This window comes from Anser brachyrhynchus, assembly GCF_964034855.1.
Source record: "Anser brachyrhynchus genome assembly, chromosome: 1".
NCBI classification, from domain to species: domain Eukaryota; kingdom Metazoa; phylum Chordata; class Aves; order Anseriformes; family Anatidae; genus Anser; species Anser brachyrhynchus.
Window position 1 is genome coordinate 64612422 of NC_137694.1, and position 16925 is coordinate 64629346.

General features: G+C 46.6%; 1 protein-coding gene across 6 annotated transcripts in view; it reads right to left on the minus strand.

Moving 5' to 3' along the window:
- WASHC1 (WASH complex subunit 1) overlaps positions 1 to 8997 on the minus strand; it is a 42628-nt gene extending 33631 nt beyond the window's left edge. The window contains exons 1-2 of one of the 6 annotated variants that reach the window (XM_080564275.1): positions 8100 to 8123; positions 6268 to 6381 (exon numbers count right to left, since the gene is read on the minus strand). Coding sequence is in view for 4 of the 6 variants with exons in the window: in XM_080564270.1 (XP_080420396.1) it covers positions 3352 to 3430 (79 nt within the window). In the remaining 2 variants the exon portion in view is untranslated. Of the gene's footprint in view, positions 1 to 509; positions 553 to 1851; positions 1892 to 3351; positions 3446 to 6267; positions 6382 to 7200; positions 7268 to 8099 lie in introns of those variants that run through there. The other 5 variants (XM_080564274.1, XM_080564271.1, XM_080564270.1 and 2 more) reach the window with 5 other exon arrangements.
- Positions 8998 to 16925: the final 7928 nt, after the last annotated feature.

The window sequence follows — 16925 nt, forward strand, 5'->3', positions numbered from 1 at the left end:
GCATCTTCCAAAGCTGGTTTCAGTATCACTCCTGAATCTTAAAGAGGGAGCTAGCATGTGTTAGCAGAAAGCACTGCATCCTGGAATTAGGAAGGCAGAACAACATGAAACACTGATGCTATAGTCAGAAATGGGCATATAAAACCCCAAAGTGAGCATGATTCAGAAAAGCAGATGTCAGATCACCCAAGAGATTTAATCATTAGTGGTACAACCACCTGTGGGTCACACAAAGCACAACAAACAGCAAGAAGGCACTTTTTTTTTGTGTGTGTGATCAAAGAGGCTCTGGAGAAGAGCTGCAGTATCTTGGGGCTCTAGTCACTTCTTATTCAATTATTTTTCCTATGTCAAGTTCCATGATCAAGACAAATGTGTTCTGGTGTTATATAATAACCTCATTTGCCTTATTAAGTTGCAAAGGAAGAGAAAAGGGTTGTTTTCTCACTGCACCATCTGCTTACGTGCTCCCGATTTGGAAGTTCTGACTAGAGCCAGGGATTGCTCACATTTGCACTTCTGCCTGAAGCTGTCCATGCCTTTAACCTCAAGTAAGCTGCGATAAAGCTGGTCAGGGCTGCTGGCTGTCCTCTGTGCTCAAAGCTGGTCTCTCCTTCTTGGTTCCAGCATTCACACTAGCAAAAGGAAACACAGCATCATTCCCCCACAGACTGTCTCACCTCTCCAAGAAAACTTACACCAGCATAGGTAAGGGCTGAGCATTCCAGGTACTAGCAACCAGTCATACTGTTCAACCACCGCAGCCAAATCTAATACTCCGATGGCTACACAGATTTGCAGCTCTCTGAAGCCGGGGAAGGAAGCATACAATTCACTGCTCTAAGCACAGAAATACTCCCCCTGCTTTGCTAACCTCTTGCATTACCTCCCCCTGGACCTAACAATAAAATTCTGTATGTTGTGGCTAAGCCCAAGATAATTTGTTACAGAGCAAACAGAGTCTATAAAAGAAAGAAAACTCCTCCAAGTTCTTTAGAAAGAAATACTCTGTGGAGGACCATTCTCTGAGATGATTATCTGCAAACAAAAAAAAAACACCTCACAATCTTATAAAACCTTAATTTTTCAAGGGAACATAGACAGAGCCAAGTATTAATAATTCGGCTCTCCTCAGCACAGGCAGAGACTGTAAAGCTACATACAAGCACTTACCAGATGCACACTTAGCAGTGAAAATAAAGAGAATAAAAGCAAGCCACCAACAATACTTGCTTCCTTAACGTGCTCCAAGGGGTCAGGGGAAGAATAGCACTTAAATACTCTGGAAAAAAAACTAAAAAATCAGTGTGTGTTCTTCAAAGATACAAGAGCTGTTTCAGCAATTACTGTGCTGCTGCTTCTATCGCTGCACTGGAAAGGCGGCACGAACTAACAGCCTTTAATTCCTGCGTGCGGTAGCAGCTCCGAGAAGAACTGAGAGGCTCTCTCCAGCCCTATGCTTCTCCTTTGTAGGGCGCTAATAAAAGATCAGCGACCGCCTGCAAGGACACAGAGACCAGCAGGATGCAGTAAAGCACGAGTCGGCACACCTCCACCACATGCCACTGCACCACCACCAGGATGGCTCCATGTTGGGAATAACCCATAGTTTATTTGTGACTTGGTCTAAGATTAAACACCCAGAAGATGGAGTAGAGACAGGCTTCGGGCAGAGCTTATCGCAGTGCTGTCGCCTTTGGCAGAGGAAAGCCATGCCTGCAACTTTGTTCAGGGTGAGATGTCAGCCCCAGTTACTCACTGACATTAATTTCTTACACAGTGCTTTCAATCGAGTGTACCTGGACAAATGTCGTCCCACCCCGGCTGACAACAGACTGCAGTTATTCTTACCTTCATCTGCTCTAACCCAGCGCATATCAGCTCATGGCTCTCAATACCCCACGCAGATTTCAGTGCTCACAGAACTCCCAGCAGCTACAGTGTCTGCTGCATGTCTCATCACGAACTTCTACTACTGATCTCTTACGCTGTGGCAGACTGTAGTACTGCAGTGTACTTATACTACTACATCACCCGCATTTTCTACTTTCTGTACAGGCTTCCCATGGAATTTCAAATCATGAACAAATCTGCTGGTATATTCAAGCTAAACCTTGGCTGTAACAGAAGCTTGCCAACCTAAAAAAAAGTATCATAATGAACTCCTCCAAGGGGAAAAAAAGAAAAAAAAATAATTAAAGAGAACTGGATCACCTTCCCCTCTGCAGATAAAGCACATTCCTGTTATTTTACCTGCTATAAAACCATGGTACTGTATTAAACCAAAAATCTTAAAGTGCTACAAAGCATGTCATTGCATATGCTCCTCCTGAGCATATGGACAGAATAAGGAGATCTGTGTACAGCACTCACAGACACACAGCTCTTGTGATAAGGGCAGCACAAGAGCCTAGGTGCAAGCCCTCTTCTACTGAGCAGCAAGTGACCGTTCTGCCCCATGGTGGCATTAACTGCAGGACGTGAAATCTAGTCCTCCAGCACAGCGGAGGGCAGATAACTAAGTGGTCCTGGGTAGGAGAGCAGGAGGTATTTCCAGCAGTGAGGTGAGAGTTTCACCACAGTCCCCGTGTTAAGTCAACATTACTTATTTTTTTTGGGGGGGGGGGGGGAAGGTTTGGAACAGCAGGGAAGGGAGGAGGAGAGAAGCACTTTGTTAAGTTAAAAGGATGAAAAGTCTATTTATATTTTTTAATTAAACATGTTCTACAGTGTTATTAAGCAGCAATCAAAGATGCAGATGGTACTGATTTGATTGGTGAGAGGTGCACTGTGCTGAATATTAAGGAACTCTGCCCCTAAAAATAGGTCTAATCACCAGCTGAAGGCTGGAAGGCTGTGATGAAAGAAAGCATTAATAAGCCCATAATTAGGCCCCGTAGCAGGCTGTACTCCACCAGGGCGCTCATGTTACTAGACATCTCTCATAGTAGCATCCTCAAACTCCACTGCAGACATGACTGTTTTGGCTCTCAGGACCTCCAGTAGCTATTTCAGACAAAGCTATGAAGAGTGGGGTTTCTCCATCTTTGCAGGGCTTGGTGCCCGTTAGGATTTTACTCCCCAGTGCCATTTCTGGAGCAAGAGAGCTCTCAGTTCCAGCAGGGCACACCCTGCTCGCTCTCCATCAGTGAATTCAAGTGGGCAGCCAGAGCTCTCCAGCCACAAAGATTGGCAAGTGGTGCTAGAAACTGAGAAGCTTTAGAAGCTCACGCTCTCCCTCCCTCTGCAGGGAGCTGAAGACATCATGGCCAAATCCGCATGACAAAGCTAACTTAGCTGTAAAAGCCACATCTGCTCCTGTGCTCCAGGTTTAGAGGGCGAGATACTTACTCAGGATCATCAACCTCCCACTTCCAGCCAGGCCTTGCGGGCCACTGTTCTGCAAGGAACTGGCAGGAGTGGGTTCCATCACTGAAGCAATCTCACCTCATCCGTCCTAGCAGCAGCTGTGGGAAAAGGAAAAGCTTTTTCTGCCACACCGGTACAAAGCCACCGCTAACCACCAGGCCCAGTGATAAAAGCCACACAGTTCTCCACATCCACGTGGTGTGGAGTCATTGGCACATACGTGGTACCTTGCACATGCAGGCACCACAAGAAGATCATGTTGAGCCTTAATGCCAGCTACAGTCCTAGGTGCCTTCTTGTTAGCCGAATACTGCTGCTAACTGCTTACTCCAGCCCAACGCACCTTGGGACCTGCACGACAGGTACCCAGGATCCATTCAGCGTCAAGCATATGCTTTGCTCAGCCTACTGACATTTTACGAGAAAAAGGTATAAAGGTAATGCTATGAAGATACTCACTTCTGCAAGCAGCAAGGGAGCCTCCGGTATGGAGTTTGCATCCAAAAATCAAAGCTGTACACTTTCCAGAGGCAGAACACAACAAACAGGCTGCTTTGGAACAAAAGCTTAGCTTGCTGACACGGTTTCTGTGAACTGGGTGCCTGACAGGAAAATGTCTCCCTGGACCACGGGCTGTGTCAAAAACTAACAAACACCAGTGGCTGCTTCTGTGTTTGTCCTACTCCGCTCTTCCTGGAACACAAGGCTATCTGTACGTGATCCTTCCTGAGCACTCAGAACTACCAAAACAAAAGCACCAGCCTGTCAAAAACCTACTCAGGGAAGCGTGAGCCCAGCACTTAAGGCTTCCTTTCTCGAAAAGCCAAAGCCCGTTAATACCTTTGGCTCAGAAACTTTGATTTGAAAGAAACAGTAGCTATTGCAGCTACAAAAGACAGATGAAATCTTGGAGCAATATGACGTTAAGGTAAAGGCATTACTGATGAGTAACTAAACACACAAACTGGAGGATTTGGTTTCCCACCATCATCTCTTCGATGGGACAACCATAGGCCTGAGCCAATCCATTAGCAGGCCTGGTGATCATTCTCAAATGCAGACAGCCTCCCACCCTAAAAACTACTCAGAGACCCTTGAATTTCCTGTTTTCCTACGTGCTACTCTGCCCTATTCCACTTAGCATAATGAGAATGAGTCAAGATTTGAGATCTCAGAGTCCAGCTTTATAATACCGTATGGCAACTCCTGGGCAAATGGCAAAATACTTGACATTTAAAGTTGGATAAAATAAAATCAAATGATATTAACTCTCCAGAAGACAGAAATGCTATTATACAGGAATATTTTGTAAATAGAACCTGAACAGTAGGGACTTAAAGAATTCAGAGCGGCACTTCAATCCTCTAAGCTCCACAAGCTAAGATGGCCTCTGAGCCACTGGTGCCTTCACAACAACCGCTCCTCCCAGTGCAGAGCTCTGCTCTGAGAAGTGGAGGCAGCGGTCCTCGCTGCCACGAGGCACCGAGCTGGCGGCTGCGTCATCTCGCTGAGAAAGTCCTGTCCTCTAAGCTGAGGCTGAAAACAGCTTCCTTCAGCTAGATTCATACAGCTCACTTTGATGGACAGACGTTGATATCTACAGCCCATCAGATAACCTGCTCTGCTCTTGTCATCCTTGCCTCTCATCATTACTGGAGAAAATCAGGTGCTCTAACAAACAATTGCTCTTATTCTAAGGCAGCCACCTAAATTGTCCAAAAGGACTGTGCTCTCTAATTGCCTGCCTTCTCTTTCTCTCCCTTTTATAAAAGAAGGCTAAGCAGCTAGCTTAGCTACACCTACAACACAGACATTTAAACAAAGGCTGAGAGCCCCAGCCCAGGCATCCTGATGCATCTCTTCATTCAGTTTCCTAAAAGGGAGCACTTTGTTTTTGTATTCCTAAACTGCTGGCTGTGCCAAAAGTCCCTTTGAGGGCCATTTCCCTGCAGTAAGATCTCTAAAATATTGGAGTGTTCCACAAGCAGGCTAGCTGAAGCACTGCTTCAGAGCTTCCTGCAGAAAATTTTGTTCAGAAAAAGTGAAGAGCTACTCCATTTTACTATCAGAGCACAGTAACAAGTACCTAATTCCAAAAACACGGCACTTTCCTGTTAATTTGCCCTCTAATTCTCTGTTGCAAAAATCAGCTTCAGTCTCCTGCAGAGAGAACTTCGCTGCAGCCCTAACCACTAACATATCTTGCCCCCTCAAACCCTAACTAGCAATGTTATTATTATTGTTATTTTTTTCCCCCCCTTCACTTTCAGTACCCAAAGTTCTGGAGTTTTACAGCACTCAGACCCCATACGCACTGTGTTAGCACAGATCCTGAGATATTTACTGAAAGCAACTGCCAAATCAAAGCAAACTCAGTACACCAGTTCCAGCCTGGTTTATACATTCAGAAGCAAAGGGAATACGTGCATTTCTGCGAGATGGCAGGAGGGGAAGTCACTCACTCACTGAAAGGAATCAAGCCTGGTTTTGTTTGCTAGAAGGAATATCCCTACAAGGTGGCCTGGATGACCAGAGCTGACAAAAAGCTGGGTCAGAAGAACCACCTGGAAAATCAATAACCCGCTGAACAAACTGCTGGATGGACTATTTTCCGACAAAGGTTATCTTGTGAAGGGGTCCGAGCAGAGCTGATTAGTTGCAGAAATTGCTTTTTGAGTGATAAAAATGATTCTCTTCAAGCTCATACACCACGGCCACGGGAAATATCACAATTTCAGACATAATCTTCCTCTTCCTCTGCACACTATCTTTAATCTTAAAAATAATAATAATAATCTGCTTTGCTTCCAGGCTTATCTCAGTACTGTTTCACCCCAGCCCTCAATTTCTACCCTTCTCTTTCACCACTCAGGCTGAGCATGCATTGACTACAGTTACCTGGTATTACCAAAACCCAGAAGCCAGGCTGCAGAGTAATTCCCAGAGATTATCTGCTGTCAGTTTTCTTGCCAACGAACTCCAGAATTGAGAGAAAAGAACAGCACTTTTTATCTGAAGGAATGAAGATTAAAAACTCAGTTTAGATATCCAGAGTGATAGAAGAAGGACACACGAGCAGAACAGGCTGTGCTGCTCTGGGAATGCTTCAGGCATTTTTCCGCCTGAGGGCTCTGGAGGCATGGTGATTTCCCCCAACCAAAGCGTTTCAGGAATAAAGAGGTGTATTGGGCAGCTTTTACATCCCAGCTTTGCTGCTCAGACAAGACAGACTTAATTAAATAGCAGGAGAGCTTGTCAGCCCCCTGCCAACCTTCCCAAAAGAAAGCCTAGTGGACAGTTGACTGGAGCACCTCTGACTCCCAGCACAGGCAAAACGCAGAAAGCCTCTACAAGGACATGCCAAAGTCAGCTTGCCTCCAGCCCTTGCCCCTGGCAAGAGCAGCACCATCCACTCCATTTCTTTTCATGGCTCAAGGAAGTTCTCCTTCTTCAGAGAACTGGCACGAAATAGGGACAGTTTCAGCTTCTACCTCATCTGTTCCAGGATAGGTCAATACGGTCTGCAAAACGCTGCCAGCAACACCCACTGCGCAACCCAACTGAACTAAATAGGTCATCTCTGGCCAACTCCTCGCTGACATTTGCCTGAATCACGTGAAATGTCACTACCACAGCTGGCACCATCCCACACTCCTCGTTGGAAGCGAGGCTGGAAGTGAGCAGGGTCAAGAATTAGCCTCCTCTCCCCAGGGTGAGAAGCCTCTAGGAAAATCCAGGTGCTTCCCAACCACTCCACATTTAAACCACATCATAAAAAAATGGGGAAAATCCCATCACCACAGGGCTTCTGTTCAGTACTAAAATAAATACCAACAATGCTCATCAGTGCTGGATGTGGATTCACGATGTTCCTTATGTCCATCAGCAGCCTTCCTTTGTATGCGCAGCCCGGTCTAACAGCCCCGTGGTCTTTTTACTGCTGGCTGACTCATACTTTATTTTGAACATAGAAAAATTAATACAGTAAACGCATTTATCACAGCAGCATTTGGGTTCACTTGCAAGCAGTGACAACACGGCTTTATTTAACAAATAATTACATCACCACAGCTACCGGGTTGAGAGTGGGGAATGTTGCCCTTATGCAATTTAAAGGCCACACGTAGTTAAACAGATCTGGCAGTACTCCAGACAGCAAACTGCGCTGATGCCCTGTTGGACTAGAAGCCTCGTGTTCTATAGTCTGCGGCGTTCGTTGACCTAGCTAATAACATAAACATTTGGTACTCGGAATGAGGCAGAAACCCCCACAACCCTGCCACAAGCCATTAGCTAACTTTCTGAGTAGGAATTGCTTAACCCACATCCCAGAGCCCTCCAACCCTCCATCTCAGGTGACTTTTTCCTCTTTTTCTCTTCTCCCTGCAGGCCACGGCACCTAGCTCTGTCCCTCCGGGGCAGCTCGGCCCCAGGGCAGGAGCCCAGCAGCTGCGTGCTGACCCCAGGAGCCCCTCACACGGCCGCCACCGTGCCTTTCCCCGTGCCATGCCCCACCGAGGGCTCCCAGCCCGCGCCACAGCTCAGCTCTGAAGGACCAAGCCCAACTCCTGTCACAAACACCCCCATCGCCGCCCCCCGCCGTTAACGGGCGGCCGCTAACGGTCACCGCCGCCAGGGGGAGGGGGAGGGAGGGGGAGGGAGGGGGAGGGAGGAGGAGGGCCCGGCCCCGCCCCCCGCGGCCCGGCGGCGCCGCTCCGCGCGCCCCTCACCTGCCGCCAGCCGGCCACACCCCGGCGACACTGCCCCGCTTCCGCCCCTACTCTCGCGTCACTTCCGCCCGGCTCCGGACATTTCCCCCCGCCGCTGCGAGCTGACGCCGAGGCGGGGTTACGCGCATGCGCGCGCGGAGGGTGGGGCGAGGGGCGCGAGGCTCTTGGCACCCCGCGGGGGAGGGGGCGTCCGCCATGTTCGGGGCACCTGGGGCCTTCCCGGTGCCCGCTGTCGCGTCCCCTGCCCCGCCTCAGCCCCTCGCCGTGCCCCAATCACAACCACCAGCCCTCGCTGGGGACCTGGCGGAGCCCCTCAGAGCTCCGCTGGGCGCTGTGAGCCTGCAGCTCGCCTCCCCTAATGGCTGCCCTCACAGCGCGGGGGTTCGGTGCCCGGCTGGGAGGAGCGGGGCGGTGGCTCGGCCCTCAGCCCGCTCCCTGCCCGCGCGCTGCAGTCACGGTGTGAGGGGGAACCCCACGGGTGCGCCTGCTGTGCCTGGCCGCGTGTCTGCTTCCACGTACCTGCCGCGAAGCACAGCAAACGGGGAATCTGACTCGTACAACTGCTTGCTTGTTCTGCAGTGCTTGTGTTTGGCATAGGGCAATTTAAGTTTTGACTGTATAAAATAATTTTTTTCGTAAGTACGTTCTCCTAGTCTGTTCCAGTGTCCCTTTTATACTCCCCTTTATGTGTACATTCAAGCGAGCAGCACAAATACTCATAGCAAGTGGATTTCAATCCTGCATCGGTAAATATTCCAGCCATGGTTTGAAGGGGTATATGCTGCATGTGATGGAGGTATTTGCATGCTCACCCACTTCAGGATCAGAAACACTTCTTGGAGGCTTACTCAAACAGTTGAAACTTAGCACTATTTGAATAGCAAATACCAGCTTCTGAATTCACACAGGGAACATTTGTGACTGATACATAGCATTAAAAACAATGCTCAAAGAAAAAAAAAAAGGGCAAGCCTCTTAAAACAGTGGGCACATTTGAAGAAACCAGGATCCGCTCATGTATATTCAACTCGAAAAATGGTAAATCCATTACTTAAATTACCTGGTGCAGGTTTCTGGCTTGGTCCCGCTTCTTTGCAGGGGGAAACGCAGTCAGAAATGCTTGCTGCAGGCTGAAGCAGAGGAGTGCTGTCAGACACACGGACCTCCAAAGGCAATCAGCAGCCGGTGGCAGCAGCAGCTTGCCCCTTGCAGAGCCTGCAGGAGGGCACAGTGCTTGCCCCTGTGATGTTTTAGTGATGGGGCTGGCACGGCCCATCAGCATGGAGAGCGTGAGGGCACAAGGCCTAAGAGCTAAGAAACCGGCTAAGAGCTTTGAAAACTCTCTGTAAGAGAAGGAGGTTATAGGGAATGCAAAATTCTGCCAAAAACTCCAAGCAGACAAAAAAGGAGATCTAGTGGAGTCTGAGCAAGGAGCATGTGTGTGGGTGTCGGGACCTGTCAGAAACAAAATAGAGAAGCGGATGTAAGAAGGAACAATCCAATCTATTCTGATCCATTTTTATTTATATATTGCTGACGGAAAGCCCTCGAAATGCTTTCTGCTGCTCAGATAAAAATCCAATTCAGTGCATTTATAAAATTCAAGAGAAAGCAAGAGGTGATGGCAGGCTGACGTGGCCCCTTCCCATGTCCTCCCGCTCAGTCTTGCTGAGGATGAAGAAACGGCAGGTTTGCAAAATCCCTCAGTGCGAAGCAGAAAGAGAGATAAAAGAACTGGACAAAGGGAAAACAGTGAGTCTTAGGGTGGGAAGACAGACAGATGGATGAGCAGAAGAGCAGCAGAGTACAGTGAGCCCAACACGAGAAGTGACAGCAGGGTAGCGGTGGACTGGACAAACCACCAGGGAGACTAGTAGTGGGCGAGGTGCTGTAAATCGTAGTGAACTCCTGCGTAACCCTGTCACATATCAAACATCTTCGCTGTGCAGACGAGACCTAACTGACTGGGAATGAGTAGGTGTTAACAGCACAGAAATAATCTGGAGGCACATCAGGAGAGCGGCGGCTTTGCGCCACGCTCAGTGCAGCCGCGCAGGCAGGCTGGGGACACGTCTCCGGCTGACTGCTCGCCTCAGCCCACACAATTGGCTGCTGGAGGCTGAGCGACGCCGTCCCCAGCCCGTGGAACAATGGACGCAGTTTCTTTTCTCTCCTTAATAATGTTTGCATTTCATAACATCTCACTGCGTAATCTTCAGTGTTCCCGAGGACAGCATCCTGTACCGAAGCAAGTGCTGCCCTCGGGGAGCTGACTGACACCTACGGCCGCCATGCTCTCCCTTTCTCTGCTTTGTATCGGCAAGTTGCAGTGAACGAAAATAAAACCGGGCGTGTTTTTCCCCACTAACAAAAGGAATGCTCACAGGCATTGCTGCCCAGGGAAGGGAAGATTTAGACGGAGGTCCTTCTCATCGAGTCAGTAAGACATAGTCACAGCATGCAAAAAGAAGCACCTAGTGGTGTGCCAAGTCATGCATGACAGCATCCCATGGGCTTTGCAGTTAGGAAATGCAATAACTGCTGGTTTGGAAAATGCCTCTTGCCTTTCCCAGTGTCATTGCCCAAGCTGATACCAGCAGGAGACACTAGTCAGGCTTGCTGCAAAGAGATCCTGCTTATGCACTTCCAGGCACCTTGTTCTGCCGTGGCAGGGCAGCAGCTCATACCCTCCCTCAGCCTCAGTGCAGACCTGCTTTTTCGCTCAGCCTGTGGAATAAGTGAAAGCAGATGTTTCCACAACTCTTCTTGTGGGCTGCAGAGAGCCTTTGCATGCTCAGCTTTGCTGTCCGTGCCAGCAGAGTCTTCACTGTGAGCAGCGGGGCTGATCCAGAGCAGCTCAGGGCACTTGTTTTCTCCCTCTAGGGTGCTTATTCTGTCTGTTAGCTTTTCCATCACAGTAACATTCAAGCTCTTCCGCTACGTCCAGAACTCTTGAATAAAGGCATATATTTCCTGTAGGCTAGCCTCATTGCAATAGACACTGATCACTCATCTATTGTCGTAGCACAGCCACAAATTTATGTGCAAGAGCCAGCTCTTTTAGTTTCACATTATATTTGAACTCATTTTCACTTTTCTGAAACTGCCTTTTTCCACCAGAGTGCTTTTTCTCAAGAAAAAAATAACACCCAACCTTCAAAACATTAAATTAATTCGCTCTTTCTCTTGCTGCAGTATCTTTTACTGAGCAAAGTCACCTTGGGCAAGCAATTAGTGCCTCACTTTCCTCACTAGAAAAATGGAAACAATAATATTTTTCCACCTTTGATATCTTTAGGATGGAAAATATTGCTACTTATTATTTATTATAATGTTTTACACCCAAACTTAATAACATAAAACTCAGAACCTGAAGGGAAAATGTAGAAAGGGAAGGTGAGCAGAATACAGAGTGCTGCTGTGACTGTGTGTTTTGAAGATGCCGGAAATTTCTCGTAGTCTGTTGAATAGCGCTTGTCAAACATTCAAGCAGAGCTGGCTAAGTCGCTTCTGCACACGGTCAGGGGAGGGCCAGAAAACAGATCAGATCTTCTTCCAGGCTTCCCTGGAGTTCTGCAGTTTTTTGGATTGAGAAAGGTTTTGCTAATGCAGTTGGGCATAGGATTGAGCTCACCTAAAATTTAGAAGTGTTTATGGCTCAGGTGTTGCTTCAGGCCTGACTCTAATGTTTCTGTGTGGTATTGCCTTAGAGGAGCAGGCAGGATACTTGCTTGGACATCTGTCCCTTGTTCTGTGTCTGGTGACAATTAGCACCTCCTCAGTGCGTGTGTGATTGGCACATGCTTACAGGATACTGAAATTACACATTGCTAAACAATGTTCTATCATTTGGGAGACATAACCCCTGTTTTTAAAAAGGGAAAAGAGGAAGACCCAGGGAACTACAGGCCAGTCAGTCTCACCTTTGTACTCGGCAAGATCGTAGAGCAGATCCTTCTGGAAATTATGCTAAAGCACATGGAAAATAAAGAGGTGACTGCTGACAGCCAACATGGCTTCGCTAAGGGCAGATCGTACCTGACAAATCTGGAGGCATTCCATGATGGGGTTACAGCGTTGATGGATAGGGAAAGAGCTATTGACATCATCTACCTGGACTTGTGCAAAGCATTGGACACTGTCCCACATGATATTGCTTTCTCTGAATTGGAGAGAGACGGATCTGATGGATGGAGCACTTGGTGGGTATGGAATTGGCTGGGTGGTCACATTCAAAGAGCTGCAGTCGACAGCTCAATGTCCAGGTGGAGATCAGTGACTAGTAGTGTTCCTCAGGGGTCGGTATTGGGACCAGAGCTGTTTAACCCTCAGCAAGTCTGATGATCACACCAAGTTATGTGTTGCGGTTGACATGATGGAGGGAAGGGATGCCATCCAGAGGGACCTGGACAGGCCCAAGAGGTGGGCCTGTGTGAACCTCCTGAAGGTCCTGCATCTGGGCTGGGACAATCCCAAGCACAAATACAGGCTGGGCAGAGAATGGATTGAGAGTAGCCCCAAGAAGGACTTAGGGTTGTTTGTTGACAAGAAGCTCAACATGAACCAGCGAAGTGTGCTTGCGGCCCTAAAAGAGAACTGTATGTTGGGCTGCATCAAAAGCAGTGAGGCCAGAAGGGAAAAAGAGGTGATTCTGCCCCTCTGCTCTGCTCTGCGAGGCCCCACCTGGAGCCCTGCGTTCAGCTCTGGGGCCCCCAGCACCGGAAGGACACGGACCTGTGGGAGTGGGCCCAGAGGAGGCCACGGGGCTGATCAGAGGGCTGGAGCACCCCTCCTATGGAGACAGGCTGAGGGAGCTGGGGTTGCTCAGCCTGGAGAAGAGGAGGCCCAGGGGAGACCTTATTGCTCCCTACAGCTACCTGAAAGGAAGGTGTGGGGAGCTGGGGGTCGGCCTCTTCTCACAGGTAACTAGTGATAGGACTAGAGGGAATGGCCTCAAGTTGCACCAGGGGAGGTTCAGGAAATGAGGAGACATTTCTTCTCAGAAAGAGCAGCCAGGCATTGGAACGGGTTGCCCAGGGAGGTGGTGGGGTCACCGTCCCTGGGGGTGTTCAAGGGAAGGTTGGACGTGGTGCTTGGGGACATGGGTTAGTGGGTGGCATTGGTGGTAGGGGGATGGTTGGGCCAGATGATCTTGGAGGTCGTTTCCAACCTGAATGATTCTATGATTCTATGGTTCTAAGAATAACATTCAATATTTCTGTTACCTCTGAGGTGTTCTTGTTGCAGGGGGCTGAAATAGGGAGCAACCACTTACCTTTCTACACAAGCTTTTTTCTGACTCAGATTTGCAGAGACACTTCTCCCACACACTTCCCCCCAACCATGTGGCCTTACCCTACTGAGGTGGATTTGGGATAAGATGTCACGCCTGTCATAGTCCTCTCCTCATCCACTTCTGCTTCTACTTCACTTTCCTCCTCCTCACCCCAATCTCACAGCTTGAAACACCACTTGCCAGCATCACATTACTGACTCTTCCTAAGCGCCAAAGCCCCTCTGGCACCCCGTGCCCGCGCTGTCCATCAGACTGCAGGTTCTCCAGGGCACAAACTGCTGCAGCGTTGTGCGTAGTGCTCAGGCTGTGGCAGTTTGCATATTCACAGTAATTGCCTTAGCTCACTTAAAAAGAATAGGAAAAAAAAAAGCACATTTATGAAATAATGGTGCATCTGAGAAAGAAGGTAAACAAAAATATATAAGAGAAGAGGCAGATTAGAAAATCCCTGGGGTGGAGCACAGAAGAGGAAGGCATTTCATGCACAGTCTTTTATTTTGTGGTTCCTTTCCACATCCCCATGGCACCCCCCAACCACGTGAGTCCTGAGCAGGGCTGACCTTGCTGAACATGTGAGATCTGATGAGAGCACAGCACACAGCAGGATGGCTGCAGGCTAATGCTTTTATTTTTGTAACCATGTATTCCTAAGAGCGTGGTAACAGGAGTTAGGGATCAAATCCATGCTTCTTGCGTAACTGAACAGAGTATTCCCACTAGGCTACCTGGCAAGAGATCAAACATCCCATAGCAGGCCTTAAAAAATAAAAAGAAAAAAAAAAGAAAAAAAAAGGCAAGAAATATTAAGAGCAGTCATGGCCATAAGAGAAAAGCAACAAGTATTCTAAGGCATCCCCATAACCATGCTTCCAGAAGGCACAAAGGGCCAAAGGACTTGGTTTTTAAAGTCAACACATACGAGACAGACAGCAGCTGCACATGCTCTGAAGCACCAACCCTTCTCCACTTATCTCCCGTACAAACTCTTTCCAATCCAATCTTACTGAACATTGGCTCAGGCTCCCAAGCCCACTGCTGAGCCACTCTTTCGTTGCTATAACAAAGTTAGGACTTGCCATGACCTGACTAATCCCCTGTTTCTGCCACCTGAAGAGGACGTTAACCCAAGAACTAAGGAGAGATACATCTACTACATCCACTGACTCACTGTGTTAGCAAGCCATCATTAACATCATTCTTCTCTGGATTCTTACCGTCCCTACCAAGGTCCTTTAGAGCTATGTGGGTGCTACATATTAGACCTTGCTCCAAAAATATTGAACTTTTTTTTTGGGGCCATTCTGAAAGACTCAACATCAGCATTCTGATGAAAATTCACTGCACTCTCCCCAAACAGCTTTGGATCTGACTCTTTTTTTTTTTTTTTTAAATCTGCTGGACTTTCAATTCCTAAAGGAAAAAAAATGGAATGGAATTTTCAAGAACATTTCTTCCTCTTTTTAAATAGCTCTTTTAAAAATTCATATTTTTCAAATCACGTATATTTAAACCAGGAACTTTTAATAGCATTTTATCAGTTTCCTGCATTAGCTCCAATGTTTTTAAATGTACATTTTAATGCTTCAAGACATAAGTCATTGTTGGATGCAAATTAGGGGATTTCTGAATATATCTGGAAAGTTAATAAAAAAGAGAAGCATGAAAAGAGATGCAAGACCCTACATTAAAGATTATAGTTAAATATATCTGGAGAGAGAGAAAGATGTTACATTAAAAGCCTACTCAAAATATTAGTATATATTAAGAGTCTACTGACAAATGTTTGTTGGAATAGTGACAGCAGGACATTATAGGACGGTCTGTTTTTGTTCCAAACAGAATAGGGGGAGAGAGGGGGGAAGCAAAAGCCAAAAAAAAGGAAGCTTTGATGAAATAATTCATTTTAATTATTGTCACCACCATTTAGAGCTCAGTCCTGCATCATTTAATTGTACTTTTGACATTGCCTCCCAGAAGCATATTTCAGAAAATGAAGTAATATGTGGTAAAAAAAAAAGCACTAAAAAAATTCCTTTAATAAAAGCTTGTTCCTGCAGAGTTAGTTTCAAACTGGAAACAATTTTTCATCTTTTCAAATATAAAAACTAAATAAAAGAAATCAATAATCTGTGGGAATAAGACTCACCTCTGTGAGAAGAAGTTCATCCAAACTCTTTGCTCGCAGTGGCAAACTCCTATTTAAGAATTTAAGTGGGTGTTCAAATGGCTGGGTTGTGTGAATAATTGTTTATTTGATGCAGTTGTTGAACCTAAAAATTAAAGTCTGGTTTTACCCCAAGTCAACCCCAAAACAAACTTATCAGTGCATTTGGTAAATCAAAAATAAACAAACACAGCTTTAGGGTAAATTGTTAGTTGTCTGTTAATTTGGGACCAACAATAATTCTGCCACTGTTTTCCAGATATGTGTAATCAAAGCAAAGGACTATAATCACAGTAGAACTTAGGCATCACCTTCTTCAGAGATTTTCCAATTTCTACCCAACTGGAGATCTAGTGAAAACTTGGAATTCTTATGTGAAATACATTATTTCTGAATGAGAAGTGAAATACATATTAAACATTTCCAGTGGTGTTATTACTCTTGCATTTCAACCTTTCAGATACTTTCTATTGCTCTTAAGTATTCACATGAAGTTATTTCATTTCAAAGCCTACCGTATTAGGCTATTACAATTCCTTTATGCTGCAGGCCAAATTTCCTGGTAGTCCTACATTAACAGCATTGCAATAACTGTATGCCAAGGTGCCATGTTAATTTCATAAGATTCTTCTCTAGAAACATGAATTTATTTTGTATCTGCATTATAACATCGGGTCCTTACTTAGTTCTGTTTTAAAGAGCTACATGTATAACCTTCCTGCTCATTCACAAATCAGTAGGATATGTGTTTCTCACTTCAGCCTTTAATTCCCCCTTGCTCCCCCCTTTTAGGGATATGTCAACAAGCCAAAATAATGTTGTATGCTACACAACATTCATTTTAACAGAGAGAATCTTGTCATTGTTTCATAAAAAATCAGTGTATTTATTTAATAAATATTTCTTACAGTACTTCTATGTGTTAGCTAAACTGTGTAGCTCATTTTTTCAAAAAAAAAAAAAATTAAGCACCAATAAATAACTAGCCCTTGTATTTAATTATTCCCTGCTCTCGGGAGAAGACAGAAGGCTTAGCAAAAAATACACCCTCAAAACTCACAAGTCCGGAGAGTTTCATACAGACTGGAGCCCGTGAAAGGGGTTTATGCTCCGGTGCTAATGCTTCTTCCTTGAGAAATGGACTACATTTGTGTCCTACACTGTGGACTACACTACATCTGTGCCACCTCTGTGGCATGTGACACGGTTCTGTTGTGGTCCATCCCAGCATCCTGATCAGGAACTGCTGAAACAGAAGGGCTGTAGCTGGGTGATGGTGCAGGACTCTCCCCTCTCTTCCTACCAGCCTTAGGACTTCATCTGTGAAATTGGGATCTCCAAACGCTTTGTTGGGAAAAAAGAAAAG